We start from the raw sequence: 16,860 nt of genomic DNA, 5'->3' as shown, positions 1-16,860 counted from the left end.
CACATTGAAAGGTTATACAAAATCATCAGACGTGCCTGATCGTATACCGGACACAAAATATGTCGGAAACTTTGAAACGCTCATCCCAGATAGAATGTCTTGGTCAAGCGGAACATTAGAGCAAATACCAGTAAGAATTTTATTTATTAGAGACACCGTTGTTACACCATTGTTACATCCGTTGTTACACGGATGGCTCTAAATTGGGGTATGAAGTGGGGGAACCGTTTACCAAACTATAACACAAGCTTACAGGCAGAAGTACGAGCAATAACGGAATGCGTAAATTGGATTAGAATAAATATGGCGCCCACAGCGCATAATATATTTACCGACAACCAGAATGCAATTTTCTTCAATGGTTAAAGCATTGAAGAAAATTATTGAACTAAATCTAAGACCGTATTTGATTGTAAAGAAGCTTTAACTGAATACTCTCCCAGAGCTAGAATGTAACAGCATTAAAGGCAAGGGAGCTCGAGGCAGTTAACATGATAAACACATTACATATTGTTAAAGTTTACTTCCTGCTAGAAAGAAAGTTATGGATCTATCAGAGAACCTGTTCGGTGATTGAGGGCAAGGTTGATACTCGCCTTTTTTCAAACAAGTAAGAGTTGTTCTGCTGTGTCGAATCTTATATAACCATCTTCATGATCTATGAATAGTCAGTAAGAGTTTTATTAAAAAACAAGTAAGAGTTCTATATTCGGCTGTGCCGAATCTTATATACCCTTCACCATGATGTGTTTAAAGCCTTTTGTACCTTTTGAAGAACGAAAAAGTACCAAAAAGTCCCCATCTATGGGTCCTCAGTTAATCCGGGCCATACAAACTTAATTACATGTTCCTAGGTTCAATATTGTAGAAATTGTAAAAAGTACCTTTTGAAGAACGAAAAAGTACCAAGAAGTCCCCTTTTACTGGTTCTCACTTAATCCGGGATATACGAACTTAATAACATGTTTCTAGGTTCAATATTATAGAAATTTCAAAAAGTACCTTTTGAAGAATGAAAAAGTACCAAAAAGTACCCTTTCATGGGTCCTCACTTAATCCTGGCCATACATACTTAATTACATGTTTCTAGGTTTAATATCGTAGAAATTGCAAAAAGTACCTTTTGAAAAACGAAAAAGTACCAAAAAGTCCCCTTTTATGGGTCCTTACTTAATCCGGGCCATACATACATAATTACATGTTTCTAGGTTTAATATCGTAGAAATTGCAAAAAGTACCTTTTGAAAAACGAAAAAGTACCAAAAAGTCCCCTTGTATGGGTCCTCACTTAATCCGGGCCTTACATACTTAATTACATGTTTCTAGGTTCAATATTGTAGAAATTGCAAAAAGTACCTTTTGAAGAACGAAAAAGTACCAAAAAATCCCCTTTTATGGGGTTCTCACCTAATCCGGGCTCTACATACTTAATTTCATGGTTCTAGGTTCAATATTATAGAAAATTCAAAAAGTACCTTTTGAAAAACGAAAAAGTACCAAAAAATCCCCTTTTATGGGTTCTCACCTAATCCGGGCTCTACATACTTAATTTCATGGTTCTAGGTTCAATATTATAGAAAATTCAAAAAGTACCTTTTGAAAAACGAAAAAGTACCAAAAAATCCCCTTTTATGGGTTCTAACTTAAGCCAGACTCCACATACTTAATTTTATGTTTCTAGCCAATAACAAAACATTAGTGCTGCTCTCGCTCTGCTACTCTTGCTCTGCTGCTCTTGCTCTGCTTTGCTTTTATAAACAAATTACAATAACAATATTTACCGTATTGTTATGTATTTTGTTTTTTGCAGTTTCTGTCTGAGCATGAATAAGAAATCTAAATTTTATATGAAATTTTCAGAGGTTGTCTCGGTTTTTTGCTCATATCTCCGTTATTTATGGACCGATTTTGCTGATTTTAAATAGCGTTCTTGCCGGTCGTATGTCTGATAGAATTATGGAAGATTCGAATCTCGCAGATATCTGGGGTCTTCTAAAAACTGATTTCAACAAACATACAGACAGACAGACAGACGGACATGGCTTAATCATCTCCGCTATCTATAAGGATCCAGAATATATATACTTTATAGGGTCGGAAAATTATATTATAGAAATTACAAACGGAATGACAAACTTATATATACCCTTCTCACGAAGGTGAAGGGTATAAAAATTACAAAAATCTCAATCCGTTAAGGTGCTACGTATATGTATAGCATCTAAGAAGTACCAGTCGTAGAACAAAATAGTACCAAGTATCATTTCCTGCCGATTTTCATTAATCTATTGCTTTTAATGTTTAATTTCATGTTTTTATATTGTTAAAGATTTGGATCCCCAAATCCCCAAATCTGGGTACATTAGAAAACTGATTTCAACAAACACACGCTTTCTATAAGGATCCGGAATTAACATATATACTTTATATTATAGAAAAGAGGTGCTACCAGTTCTTCTAGTCTTTCGGGACGATGAGCTGGTTATGTTACTTCACATATGGTTTAACCAGAGAAAAACATAATGTTGTACTATGGGTGGCCAGTTGCCGCAGGACTATGTCCAGGCTGGTAAGTTGTTTGAGGTTCCTTCGGGATCCACTTAGTGGCTGTGGTTTAAAACTAAATACGCGAGAAGAGTGTGTTGCTGTTAAAAGACTAATGCTTGGTAAATTCCATATTTCAGGATAAGTTCGGTAGTGATATAACTGAATTTTACGTCGTCCTGTTCAGGTATTTTCAGTTCACATTTACCACAATGAATAAGAACAAAATTTTCGGTTTATTTGATGAATTCGTACTTCGGTCTACCGATTACGTCTCTACACAGAGACTATCCCGTCTGTGTAGTTGTAAACGGAAATAACGTTTTTGCATCTCGGAATTTAAGCAACGGGACAACAAATTCCGTATACGTAAATTGTCACCGGTGAGTATGAAGCACAATGGGGCGGTGGTGAGTTGTCACGAACAATTAAAGAGAATTTAGTAAAGCAGATATTTTGTACAACTAAATCCAAAATAAGTTTATATTGAGATATGACAATTATTAACTAACTGAGCTATAACATTGTATTTTTATGCACTTCCCACCCATTTTAATGAAAATGTATATATTACATAATTTGTTTGCAAATGCCACTAAATAAACAAATATTATGTAAAATATTCAAGTGTAAAACAAAAAACAACAATTTCCAAAAAAATAACATTTTAATTACTGAAGCAGAACTACCAACAGACAAAAGCAATTCATTAACAATTACAAAAAGAAAATTTAGTATAAAAAATTTAATATTTTGGTTTTCATAAAAAAATACAAATTTCACTCACTATTTCCTTTCTTTAAAGTTGAGCTACATATTTTGTTTGAAAACCCACAAACCAAAACTGAAAATTATGACACACACACACAATATTGACACAACAAATTTTCAATATTTGTTAATGACAGATAAAATACAATAAGAAAAGCAAAGTATTTTCCTTGTGGTAAATGACCGTATGTTGACACAACTGTAGCAAAGTGCTTGGGTTGCAAGTATCTATACAAAGGCATGGAATTATTGTGTGGTAATGGTGGTGGTGCATTCATCATTTTTACACACTTTGTTAAATAGTTGTACATGTGAAAAGTGTAAATTCACTGTAAATTTCATTAATTAGACAGACAAAGGAGAGAGACGGACGGACGGACGGACGAATAGCCACATATTCAACACTTTATAGTACAAAGACCACAAAAACATGACTAAAGTATATTACTTTTAACTTTAAATTGCTGTTGACTAGACCATGTACAGACTTGCCAAATATTAGCACAATATTATGTTTTGTCCATCACTGCAGTTGAATATAAATAAATGTTTGTGAAATTTAAACTTTATATATATTAAGTACTATGTTGAGTTTATAACAAAAATAGTTAACATACTTTTAGGCATAATAAAATATATGTATATAAAATTAACCCTTGCAAGCACCTGACACATCTATTAATATTTTAGAAATTTACCGTTCACCTACAAACTGAAATTTCGAAATCGAAGAAAATATTTTAAAGTTAGTTATAGGGTTCTATAAATCGACTTTCGAATAATCGAACAATCGACTTTTTGTCGAAAAAAGTCGAAAAGTCGAAGTCGACTATTTTGTCGAAAAAAGTCGAAAAGTCGAAGTCGACTATTTTGTTCCAAAAAAGTCGATAACTCGACTATCGTCTGTGAAAAAGGTCGAAAAGTCGACTTTGTTAATAGAAGTCAAAAAATCGGAAAAAGTCGAAAAAAGTCGGAAAAAGTAAAAAAGTCGAAAAAAGTCGGAAAAAGTCGAAAAAAGCTTAAAAAAGTCGAAAATGTTTTGTTCGGGAATAAGGAAAAAGTCGAAAATAGTCTAAAATAGTCGAAAAGTCGGAAAAAGTCGAAAATAGTCGAAAAGTCGGCTTTTAACTAAATGCAAAAAGTCGAATTTTAACTAAATACAAAAAGTCAAAAAGTCGTTTGAACTATAGAACCCTAGTTAGTTATGGGCCCTTCACATGATCACACTTTACGCACGAAAAAATCAACTAATGAAGAAAAATTTCATTTCATCGTATGATCTATAGGCGACTGATCTAATGCTTGTTTTTTTTGAATCATTTCAAAATATGAAGAGAGAAAAAACGGATTTCAAATGTTTGAAGTATCTTATATTTTTTCTTAATCTATGTTTTCATTACATATTGCGTTTAAACGATCCCAACCGTTCTCTTCTACATAAAATGTTGACAGATCTTATGTGTTCGCGAAAAGAGGACTTTAATAGCATATTCCAAGACATTATGTGTATGATAAATAAGATTTTCAAATTGGTTTTGTTCGGGAATAAGGAACCGTTTAGAATAGGGAATTTGTCAAGGTCGTAATAAAGAAAACAGTGGTAGTTCATCTTCTCTGTTCAAACTGCCAATAGAAATGGACTCCTAGGCAATTACATAATTTATTAGTAACTTCTAGATATTGATTAAATTGAGGGATAGAACGGAACTGGAACGGAACTTAAGTATATTGCTATTATTTCCAAGTACTCACCACTGCTTACAAATATAAAGTTAAATTCGTCATTCCATTCCAAACTAGCTTGGAATGGAACAGACTTTCAAAATCGTAATTAAAAGTCTGTCCGACGTCGTAAGTTTTGTCGTTAGTCTATAGTTTTGAATATAGACCAGTCTATAGTTTTGACTATAAACCAGTCTATAATTTTGACTATAGAACAGTCTATAGTTTTGAATATAGACCAGTGTATAGTTTTGAATATAGACCAGTGTATAGTTTTGAACATAGACCAGTCTATAGTTTTGACTATAGACCAGTCTATAGTTTTGACTATAGACCAGTCTATAGTTTTGACTATAGATCAGTCTATAGTTTTGACTATAGACTAGTCTATAGTTTTGACTATAGACCAGTCTATAGTTTTGACTATAGACCAGTCTATAGTTTTGACTATAGACCAGTCTATAGTTTTGACTATAGACCAGTCTACAATTTTGACTTTAGACCAGTCTATAGTTTTGACTATAGACCAGTATATATTTTTGACAATAGAACAGTCTATATTGTTGTCTATAGTCCAGTCTATATTTTTGACTATAGACCAGTCTATAGTTTTGACTATAGGCCAGTCTATAGTTTTGACTATAGACCAGTCTATAGTTATACCCTACACCACTATAGTGGGGAGGGTATTATACGTTTGTGCTGATGGTCCAATATCCACCCAAAAGTATACCGATCGATTCAGAATCAGAATTTTTTGAGTCGATTAAGACATGTCCGTTGGTCTGACTGGCTGGCTGTCCATGTAAACCTTGAGCGCAATGCACAGGCCGCAATTTTCAAGATATTTTGATGAAATTTGGACCATTATTTCACCTAGCCCCCATACAACCCATACCTCTTGATTTTCTTGAACTTTTTATGCAATAATTACGTCATATATTCTATTATCTCTATAAATAAATAAGTTAAATAAGTTTTATATAAGTATAAATATCACTACAGATTTTCGTAATGATCGGTCCTTATTTGACCCTAGCCCCCATACAAACCCCCCTTCAAAAAATTTCTTAAACGTCTAATTCAACCATTTGAATTGTAATGAGACTCAACAAAACTGTTATTTAAAAATATCTCAAATTTGCCAAGGATCGGCCCATATTTGACCTATATAAAGCCCCATTTAGAAAATTTTGTATTTTTGTCAGTAAATTGCTTAAATACTTTTGATATAAAATAAAATTCAACATAAAAGTTTCTTTATGAAAAATAAAAATTTTAAAAACAAAACTCATGGTGTAGGGTATTATATTGTCGGTCATATACTATACCTTCCTACTTGTTTTGATTATATATCTTGTTAAAATATTATGGTTTTACGTACCATTTAGTGACAAAACCAAAAATTTGTTTAAATTAAAATTTGCCCTTAACTTGCTTTCTAAAAATGGAGTTCTGGGTGTTCCGATTCTTGTAAAGAGTCAAAGATGTTCTTTTATATTTTTTTGCCTGTTAGAACTAAGATGGCGTCTATATCAGCTATTCTCTGAATTCTGAAATGATATTGGTAAGTTGAAATTGATTCTAGTCCCCATATAAGGTCAATTTCAGAAAGTTTTCTAACGTTCATAATTGGTTAAAACATTAAAATTCGATATAAATATATTGCTATAAAAAAAAAAGAATTTAATGAGGCTCAGTCCAATGTTATTCCTATCATTTTACAGAAAATAAGTTTATTGATAATAAATCATTTAAAAATCTTTGTATTAAATTAAAATTAGACATGACTGATTTGTTCTAAAATATTAAACACTCTTTCAAGCTCCACCGATTTAAGGCTTTTTCGTAAACTTATTTAAATCTTACTAGTTGAGTTCTAGCTAATTCCTTGGAACTTTTTACTTCGCTTTAAATTTGTTGGTCTTAAGAATAAAACTTTAATTGATTTCCAAGAACAATTGAAATATTTTTAATTAAACTATTTAACAATCTTTATTTAAAATGTAGATTTTTATTTTAAGGGAACTTATGGCAATAGTTGCGACTTAATTTCTAATAAAAAAATAATAACAACAAGTGTAAAAATAGTACAATTTATATATTTTTTTTGTTTGTTTATCTCAGTTTATAAATTTATAATTGTTTTTTAATTTTTTTAATTAAATAATTTTAAACTGACAATAGTTTTTTTATACCTAAAAATATATTGTTTTAAATATATAGAATTTGTTTTTTTTAAATAATTTGTTTAATTTATTTAATTAATTCCCTACTTATGAAATTCTTAAATTTTTCGTTTTAGCATTTGTATTTTTTTGTAGTTTTTTTTATATTTTTTTACTTAAAAACTAAAATTCACATAAATTACAATAATTTTTTTTCAAATTGTGTATGTGTGTGTCTGTGTGATACCTTGACTTTGTATTGTTTTAGAATTTATTTGTTGTACAATTATCAATTTCTTTTAGTTAATCACTCAAGATTTTGAATTTTGGGCCCTAATTTAACTTTATGATATTACATACATAGATACATAATTAATAATTACATTGATTTAATTAATTTTATAATTAAATGATGAAAATAAATGTGCACAAACAACATAAAGTAAAAGAATTTTTTTTTGAAAAAAAGAAACTTTGTTAGTAACTTTTTGTTTGCTCCATTTCTTACTTTAATCTAATAGAATTTGTTAATTAATTATTTAATTAAAATAAAAACAGTAAACAAAAAGAAAAAGGAAAATGAATTGCAGTTAAACAAAACAAAGAAAAAAACACATTTTACGAGGTAAATTTGAAACTACTAGTTTTACTGCTGCTGAAGAATTGTCTAGCAATTCTTCTCAAAGTTTTTATCAATGCCATGCAAACAGTACATGACTTACTAACAGATAACCGGTGGACACTAAAATGCTGCCAATCATAACGGGGAAACCAACTCTGTAAAATATAAGAAAAAATTATTAGATTTTAATATATAGATTTTGATGTTAAGGCTACTCACTTGAAGAATTGTAAGAATGTAAATTTGTAACCATGTTGCTCAGCAACACCAGCACACACTACATTAGCCGAAGCACCAATGAGAGTACCATTGCCTAGAAAAAAATTTAAAGAAATAAAAAAAATTATTATTGGATTTACCCCACACAAAAAGAGAATATTTAAAAAAAATCGCTACAATTCAGAAAAAGAAAAACAATAAATTGATGACTTCCTTGACTCCCAATTAATAGAGCATTAATCCGAACTAGACTTATACTTATGAACTTTATACTTTAGTATAAAAGAGTGATATAATTGACTGATCATATCTATCTATCTATCTATCTATCTATCTATCTATCTATCTATCTATCTATCTATCTATCTATCTATCTATCTATCTATCTATCTATCTATCTATCTATCTATCTATCTATCTATCTATCTATCTATCTAACTATCTATCTATCTATCTATCTATCTATCTATCTATCTATCTATCTATCTATCTATCTATGAAAACCACAAATCAGCTAATCCGTCACGGAACTGAACGTAGAAACTAACTGAGCCTTTACGGTTTTTTCTCAACCATATTTTCATTTCAGTCCACGTTACGTACACAGGTTTTGCATTTTTTCTAGTTAACTTGTTACAGATTCGCACCTTTTAGAGGAAACATTTCGCTCTTTTGTTACTTATTAATTCCAAGTGTCTTGAAATATAATGCAAAGCTTACCCCTGGAAGAATATTAAATACTTATGTAAACATCCGCAACTTCTTTTGAGGATAACCCTAACGTATAATACTTTGAGCAAAAATTTGAGTACATTTCAATTGGAGGAATGGATTTTTTGGTCTTTCTTCCTTTTGTTCGTCTGATGGTTTAATGGTTTTACGCCATCAATTTTTATTGCCTGTAATTTGGTTGGCGGTTGGTTGCTTATTGTGTTTATAGTTCGAGATGTGTATGTGTAGTTTTTTTCTTTCATTTTTTTTGTGGCATTTTATAATCAAATTAAATGCTTCTTGTCCATAAAAACATCTTCTAACAATAAATGCAAATTGAGTGTGTGTGTGTGTATTTTTGGTTCATTTAAATTTTTGTTAAAATTAGAATACAATTCAATAATAATGAATGCGCTTTTATATCAGTTCAATGACGTCTTTGAAGAAATATGTAAATATATATTCCATTTTCCACTTAAAGCTGTAAAATTATTAATTTAAAACGCCATTAAGTCTGTAAGACTATACAAGAGTAATCCTTTTGAAAATATGTCTTTCGGCGAAACCCGTCTGCGAAAAATAATTTTAACACAAAAGATCTTTATACTTAAAGAAAAAAAACATATTTGTTACACAAATGGTTTTTTAATTTGATGTAAAGGCAAAGCTATTAGTCCAGTCATATTTCGGTTCCAATAAATAAAAAAAAATTTTATAGTTAACCTTTAAACAAACCTACTGAAATCGAAAATAAAACATTGTTAAAACCGACCTTCTTTTAGTTATTTAAATTAAGAACCCTGACCCTATTATAATATATTTCAAGGATTTTCAATTACTTTGTTGATGCATCGTAGAAACAGTATATTTATGTCTTTCTTTGCCATAGGCCCAATCGGGTTAATAAATTTCAATGTTTGTTACCTCATTGATATGTCCTACACATAATATTTTGTCTAGTCAACAGTTATGAAATATGCCGAAATTTGTTAACATCATAAAAATATTAGACTCTTGCAGACTACCAAATAAGTCATGAGCAAAATGTTAATTTTTTACGGAAAAATTATGTTAGATATTAGAAAACATATGCGTTTCGGACTAATAATTATATTACAATTATTTGCCTTACTTATGCCTTACTTAAGCTTGTTTTGGAAATTTATCATTTTATATATCAAGTGCTTTAGATTGTTACTATTCAAAAGTTGTGGTGGAATAAATGAATATCAAATTAAGAGAAATTATATGTTTATTTAGTTGAAGAAAATAGATGGTCACAAAAATTTGCTGTTGGTTGATTAAAATACTGGTTATATTAAACATTTAAATTAGATCCGTAGGTAGATAGATAGATAGATGGATAGATAGATAGATAGATAGATAGATAGATAGATAGATAGATAGATAGATAGATAGATAGATAGATAGATAGATAGATAGATAGATAGATAGATAGATAGATAGATAGATAGATAGATAGATAGATAGATAGATAGATAGATAGATAGATAGATAGATAGATAGATAGATAGATAGATATAGATAGATAGATAGATAGATAGATAGATAGATAGATAGATAGATAGATAGATAGATAGATAGATAGATAGATAGATAGTTAGTTAGTTAGTTAGTTAGTTAGTTAGTTAGTTAGTTAGTTAGTTAGTTAGTTAGTTAGTTAGTTAGTTAGTTAGTTAGTTAGTTAGTTAGTTAGTTAGTTAGTTAGTTAGTTAGTTAGTTAGTTAGTTAGTTAGTTAGTTAGTTAGTTAGTTAGTTAGTTAGTTAGTTAGTTAGTTAGTTAGTTAGTTAGTTAGTTAGTTAGTTAGTTAGTTAGTTAGTTAGTTAGTTAGTTAGTTAGTTAGTTAGTTAGTTAGTTAGTTAGTTAGTTAGTTAGTTAGTTAGTTAGTTAGTTAGTTAGTTAGTTAGTTAGTTAGTTAGTTAGTTAGTTAGTTAGTTAGTTAGTTAGTTAGTTAGTTAGTTAGTTAGTTAGTTAGTTAGTTAGTTAGTTAGTTAGTTAGTTAGTTAGTTAGTTAGATAGTTAGTTAGTTAGTTAGTTAGTTAGTTAGTTAGTTAGTTAGTTAGTTAGGTAGGTAGGTAGTTAGTTAGGTAGTTAGGTAGTTAGGTAGTTAGTTAGTTAGTTAGTTAGTTAGTTAGTTAGTTAGTTAGTTAGTTAGTTAGTTAGTTAGTTAGTTAGTTAGTTAGGTAGGTAGTTAGTTAGTTAGTTAGTTAGTTAGTTAGTTAGTTAGTTAGTTAGTTAGTTAGTTAGTTAGTTAGTTAGTTAGTTAGTTAGTTAGTTAGTTAGTTAATTAGTTACCCGACATACCTGCATGAGAAAAATCTATTTGATTAGCAATTTCAAACCTAGGATCCCATATGACCAAGACAATTACTTTTCTATCTGTAAAAGTAAATCAAAATTTATTACCAAATCTGTCAAGGTACAATCAATCATTCAGTGCCTGAGATACAAAATATGTACATATGTTTGTGTTGTTTATGTTTTTATTGATTTTTCACAGCTTGTTGAATATATTTTCAGTTCATGCCTATAACCTATCAATCACATCTGTACATGTACATATTTTATCTAAAACTTATTACACTATAATGACCCATAAATAACTTGAAAAGTACTCTGGTGAGAATCTGATGCAAAAAACTCATATAAAACCATTTTATTATATAAAAATATTTCTTTAACACAAAAAAAACCAAAGAATATCTTCGTTAGTAGTTATTTACAACTTTGCAGACTTTCGAAGCTAAAATCATTTAATCGAAGAAGACGAGAAAAACTTTGAAATATTTGACCGAAATCACTAACCTCCACCTTTCTTTTGGGCAAAGATTTCTTCTTAAACTCATACTTTTCAACTGATTGACATTCAAAATCTCTAAACTAAAAGAATATTAATTTGTTTTTGTGTAAATATTTATATTTACGGTTTAAATGAAATTCAATATTTAATATCCGTTAACTAAAAACTTTACATTTATTTAAACATTTCATTCATACGATGATTTCGTGTCAATTCGTAGTAATATTCCATTTATCAAAAGGCCACAAAATACAACTACAAATTATTCATTTCGCAAAATTACCCAAAAACTTTTATGTACATAATTTTCTTTTTTGTTGTATTTTTCTTTCGTTTTCTTTTGTATATTTTCGGCATCAATTTGCTAAATAAACACAATAACCGCTGGGCGGGGGAGGAAGAGGAGGAGAGTAAGAAATATATTATTATTAATATTAAATAAATATTTTCTACAAATAAAGGCAAAATTGTTTAAATGCTTGAAACTAGGACTAAAGTAAACATTGCACAGTGGTGCTATATTGGGAATAAATCTGCCTGGGAATACATATATTAACAAATACTACTTTATAATATTAATGTAAAAGTTTGGTTGAAAAAAATGTCACATTTTTTTCCATAAAATTTTGATTCTGTCCCACTGTAGATTGCTCTCATATGAATGTTTTACCGGTAAATGGAATATTACTGGGAAATAAAACATGTTAAAAACAAGCAAAAAATTATGGTCAGGCGAGGCCGACCATATAATACCCTACACTTGTTACAGCTATAAAATGTGATTAAGTTTTCATAATAAAGCATTTAAGTTGAATTGTACCTTGCCTCGCATATACTTAAGCCATTTATTGTTGAATAAAATTGTGGACATTTAAGTCAAATTTTGAAGGGGCTTTTTATAGGGGCTAGGGTCAAATGAGGCTCTATAATTATAAAGTTCATGAGGGTCGTCAAGGCCAGTATAGAACTTGGTTTTGCAGCCTTTTTTGTCGAGATACGAATATATTAAACATAATTATGAACTTAAAAGCTCTATTCAGCGGGTTCAGTTGTGAAATAATGGACCGATGTTAATTATTTTCAATAGTCTTCATCTATTTCTTTCTTTGAATTATCTCCAAAATTGGGACCTGAAGTATGATTACACGGTTTGCAAGCCATTTTAGGGCGGTCAGTTGTATGGGGGCTAGTTGAAATAATGGACCGATCTTAACCGTTTTCAATAGGCCTTAGGACAATAGAAGATCATGTACTAAATTTCATTGAATTATCTTCTTTGATTACAAGGTTTACATGAACGGAAGGGCAAATCGAACGGACATAGCTAAATCAACTAAGAAACATTTTCTGAGTCGATTGGTATACTTTAAGGTGGGTATAGGACCCAATATACGCTCCCCACTAAAGTGGTGTAGGGTAAAACAAGAAAGGAATCATAATCAGATTTGTTGGCAACCATAAGACTCCCTTTAAAAGAGAATTCCAAATAGGGCCTAGGTCCGATTCTCTTTGAATTCCAGTCGTAGCTGATGGTACTACTCAAATATGATTTATAGAACATGCTACAATCTGAACTGACTCTAAGTTATCTAGCTAATATGGTAGAAAAACGATTTTTGAACAGTTGGAACAAAGAGTTTTTAAATGGGAATTATTTATTTTTCCTATCCTATAAGGACTGAAATAGAAAACTTACTGTATACCTCACAAATCAGATATCTATTCAATAGTTTTTTTTGTCCCGATTTAATACGATAATAGGACATCTGAACCATGTTAATTTCGACCACATAAAACATAATGATTATGTTTACCATATCTATCGTATTCCTAACTTTGTAAAACATTCTTAACCGTCTTTGATCTGCTATTATTCAACCCATGATTTAATTTCTATATAGGGCTTTAAGTCTTAATTACTTATTTAGGATTGTTTTAGCGGATTCAAAGAGTGACGATAGATCTCAGAAGATATTAAGCTATTATAAGATTATCTGATTCATCAACAAAAAATATGAAAATCGCTAAATCCGAATATGGGCTCAAAATTTCTCCAACATATGAGTTTCGAAGAATATCGGTTTCCCGTTTTTTGACTATTACTATTAAATTGTGTTAATATGTACGGACTTTAAAAGCAGCTTGAGACAACTATGGACCGAGCTGATAGAAAAAAATGACTTATTTCTTAAAACAAACCACTTCCACAAAATAAATATAAAACTGAAAATATTTGGGGAAAGCCCTGTAGATCTTTCCGTTCAGATGAAAAATTTATCTTTAACAAAATAAAGCCACCCTAATGCATAAGTCTCATACATATTCATTAAGTCCTTTATTTATGTCTCTATTATCTAACTATTATTATTTGTTGTTGTTATGTAATCCTAAAGGCTATGAACCCGCCGATGTTGATCCTTTACCCAACGATGACACTGATGAACATGACCATAACAATGGCAAAATCATGGCAGACGGTGTGGGTGGTCATAATAAAAATACAAATACATTTACACAAATTGGCATTAATGTCACAAACGAAATGGGACAGGTGCGCATACTAGATGGTCGTGATGTTGAGAATAACAATGAGGATCAACAGGATGATACCGAACATCATGGCAATTCAAAGGTAAGTTAAAGTTTTTTAATGTTTTTAAAGGTTGTTGTTGTTGTTTTTTTTAATTAATCGATTTTGTTGTTATTAAGGTGAAAAAATATTTAATTTGGTTTAAAATTGCGATACTTCTGGTAGTTTGGGGCGTTTTTACGGCGTTTCTAATGTCAACAAATGAACATGTGGACGAATTGAAATTGATTAGTATACCGAGGAATGGTACGGAACGAGGTAAGTTGAATGAAAAAATGCATTAAATATTAAGGAAAATGGAACGTTTAACAATTGGTCAATATCGGATTTCCCCATAGTTTAAAGATTTCCCTTTATAATGGTTATTCATTGTTTTACTATTGACCTGTTTATAACTCCACAAAATTACCTGGAGTTAGGGCCTTGAACTGCTTTTATTTATCCAATGCAATTTCATTTAAAACATATACCTCTATACCTTATTTCCTTTGCAGTATTCCCCGTCAACTGTGCTGAACTCAAGCGAATAGGCCTCAGTCTGACGGGTCCATTTAAACTACAGGAAGCCGATGCTGTAACAGACACAAAACAACGACCGCCTCCCCTACTCGAGGTGTACGTGGAACGTGCCTATTTCAATGAATCCGGTGATAGAGCTTACGATGAAATTGTTTCGAAAATTTGGAAATTAGATTTAGTATATCCCGAATATATGGACTCGACGCGAGAAACTAAGAAGGTTCATCAATTTGACATCAAAAGTATACATGAAGAATATCAAAATCTTACCAATCAAACTGAGTTGACGCTGCACTTTGTCTCGAGTATTGAAGCTGAACTACCGGTACAATTGAGCATAGATGAATCGCCGATTTATAAGAAGGAGGGTGTTATCTATGCGGCCGTAGTGTTGTGCGGTCTATATGTTATGATTATTTGGGAAATTGTTAATCGTACATTTGCCGCTATTATAGCTTCTACTTTATCGGTGGGTATTTTGGCTGCTTTGAATTCAAGACCCTCTATGGTTACCATTATGGGTTGGATTGATGTGGAGACTTTGTTGTTGCTGTTCGGTATGATGATTTTGGTGGCCATTCTATCGGAAACAGGTGTCTTTGATTATTTGGCGGTGTATGCCTATAAAGTAAGTGGTTTTTTTTAACAAGTTTTCAGACCAATTTTCTAAAATTTTTATCTTTCCAGATCACTAATGGTCATGTCTGGCCCTTGATTAATTGTCTGTGTTTGTTCACCGCTGTTTTATCTTCTTTCTTGGATAACGTCACAACGGTTTTGTTAATGACTCCCGTTACTATACGTCTTTGTGAGGTTATGTCTCTTAATCCGGTTCCTATATTAATGTGTATGGTTATCTACTCGAACATTGGTGGTGCTCTTACCCCCGTGGGTGATCCACCAAATGTTATTATTGCCTCAAATAGTTTTATATCCAAAAATGTAAGATTCCAAAAATCCCCACAATATATAGAAAACTGTATAATCGTGTTTATTTTAATCTATAGGGTGTTAACTTTGCCATCTTTACTTTGCACATGTTGCCCGGTGTTATTTTAGTAATGTTCCAAACTTATTTACAATTGAGATTTAAATTCCGCAACATAAGCGATTTACAATTCAAAGAATCTCCCGAAATTGAGGAATTAAAACATGAAATTCATGTTTGGAAACGGGCTGCTGCCAGTTTATCATCTTACTCCAAAGATGAAGAGTTAGTAAGACAAACTTTGAATAAGAAAGTAAATCGTTTGAAGCGTTCTTTGAAGAAGAAAATAAACACCGCCATAGAGCCCACCATTAATTATAAACAAACTTTGGATCATTTGCAAGCGAAGGTAGGGGAAAATTTTTTTACCAATTCTGAAAAAGAAACAACTTAAATGTTTTCCTCTTACTTCCAGTATCCCATACGCAATAAGCCTTTGCTTATTAAGTGTTCTTGTGCCTTGGTTTTTGTGATAAGTTTATTCTTTTTGCACTCTGTTCCCGAATTGCAACGCCTCTCTCTGGGCTGGACTGCTCTTTTGGGTGCCATATTTTTAATAATTCTAGCCGATATTGAAGATATGGAAGCCATATTGGCTCGTGTGGAATGGTCAACTCTACTCTTCTTTGCCGCTCTGTTTATTTTAATGGAAGCACTTTCAGAGCTAGGTCTTATAGAATGGATTGGTAATATGACGGAGAATATTATATTGGGTGTAAGCGAAGAGTCTCGTTTAATGGTGGCTGTGTTAATTATTTTATGGGTAAGTGGCGGTGTCATATATAATCGTAATTGAAAATGTTTTTAAATAAATTATTGTTTTTACATAAAGGTTTCTGCTATAGCTTCGGCTTTCGTCGACAATATACCTTTGACTACAATGATGGTAAAAATTACCATTTCTTTAGCTCAAAATAGTACATTGAATTTACCATTACAGCCTTTGGTATGGGCATTAGCTTTTGGAGCTTGTTTGGGAGGTAAGTAATTAAGATTATTGTAAATTAACTACACATACTTTCAGCCAATAAATAAAGTTCCATGCGAAGTCAACCAACCGATCTTTGACCGAATGAATTCCTAGATAGATAGATAGATAGATAGATAGATAGATAGATAGATAGATAGATAGATAGATAGATAGATAGATAGATAGATAGATAGATAGATAGATAGATAGATAG

At 31.0% G+C, this 16,860-nt stretch overlaps 1 protein-coding gene across 1 annotated transcript; it reads left to right on the top strand.

Moving 5' to 3' along the window:
* Positions 1 to 13,975: 13,975 nt before the first annotated feature.
* On the top strand, positions 13,976 to 16,711 carry LOC111679523 (P protein). Its single transcript, XM_023441095.2, has 8 exons — positions 13,976 to 14,211; positions 14,289 to 14,427; positions 14,664 to 15,316; positions 15,376 to 15,630; positions 15,696 to 16,025; positions 16,092 to 16,439; positions 16,509 to 16,656; positions 16,701 to 16,711. The coding sequence occupies exons 1-8, from the start codon at positions 14,047 to 14,049 to the stop codon at positions 16,709 to 16,711; spliced, it is 2,049 nt and encodes a 682-aa protein (XP_023296863.2). The 5' UTR covers positions 13,976 to 14,046.
* The last annotated feature ends 149 nt before the right edge of the window (positions 16,712 to 16,860 follow it).

Source organism: Lucilia cuprina, chromosome 2 (assembly GCF_022045245.1).
Source record: "Lucilia cuprina isolate Lc7/37 chromosome 2, ASM2204524v1, whole genome shotgun sequence".
Lineage (NCBI taxonomy): Eukaryota > Metazoa > Arthropoda > Insecta > Diptera > Calliphoridae > Lucilia > Lucilia cuprina.
The sequence above is the reverse complement of the archived record's forward strand: the minus strand, read 5'-3'. Positions and strand labels throughout refer to the sequence as shown.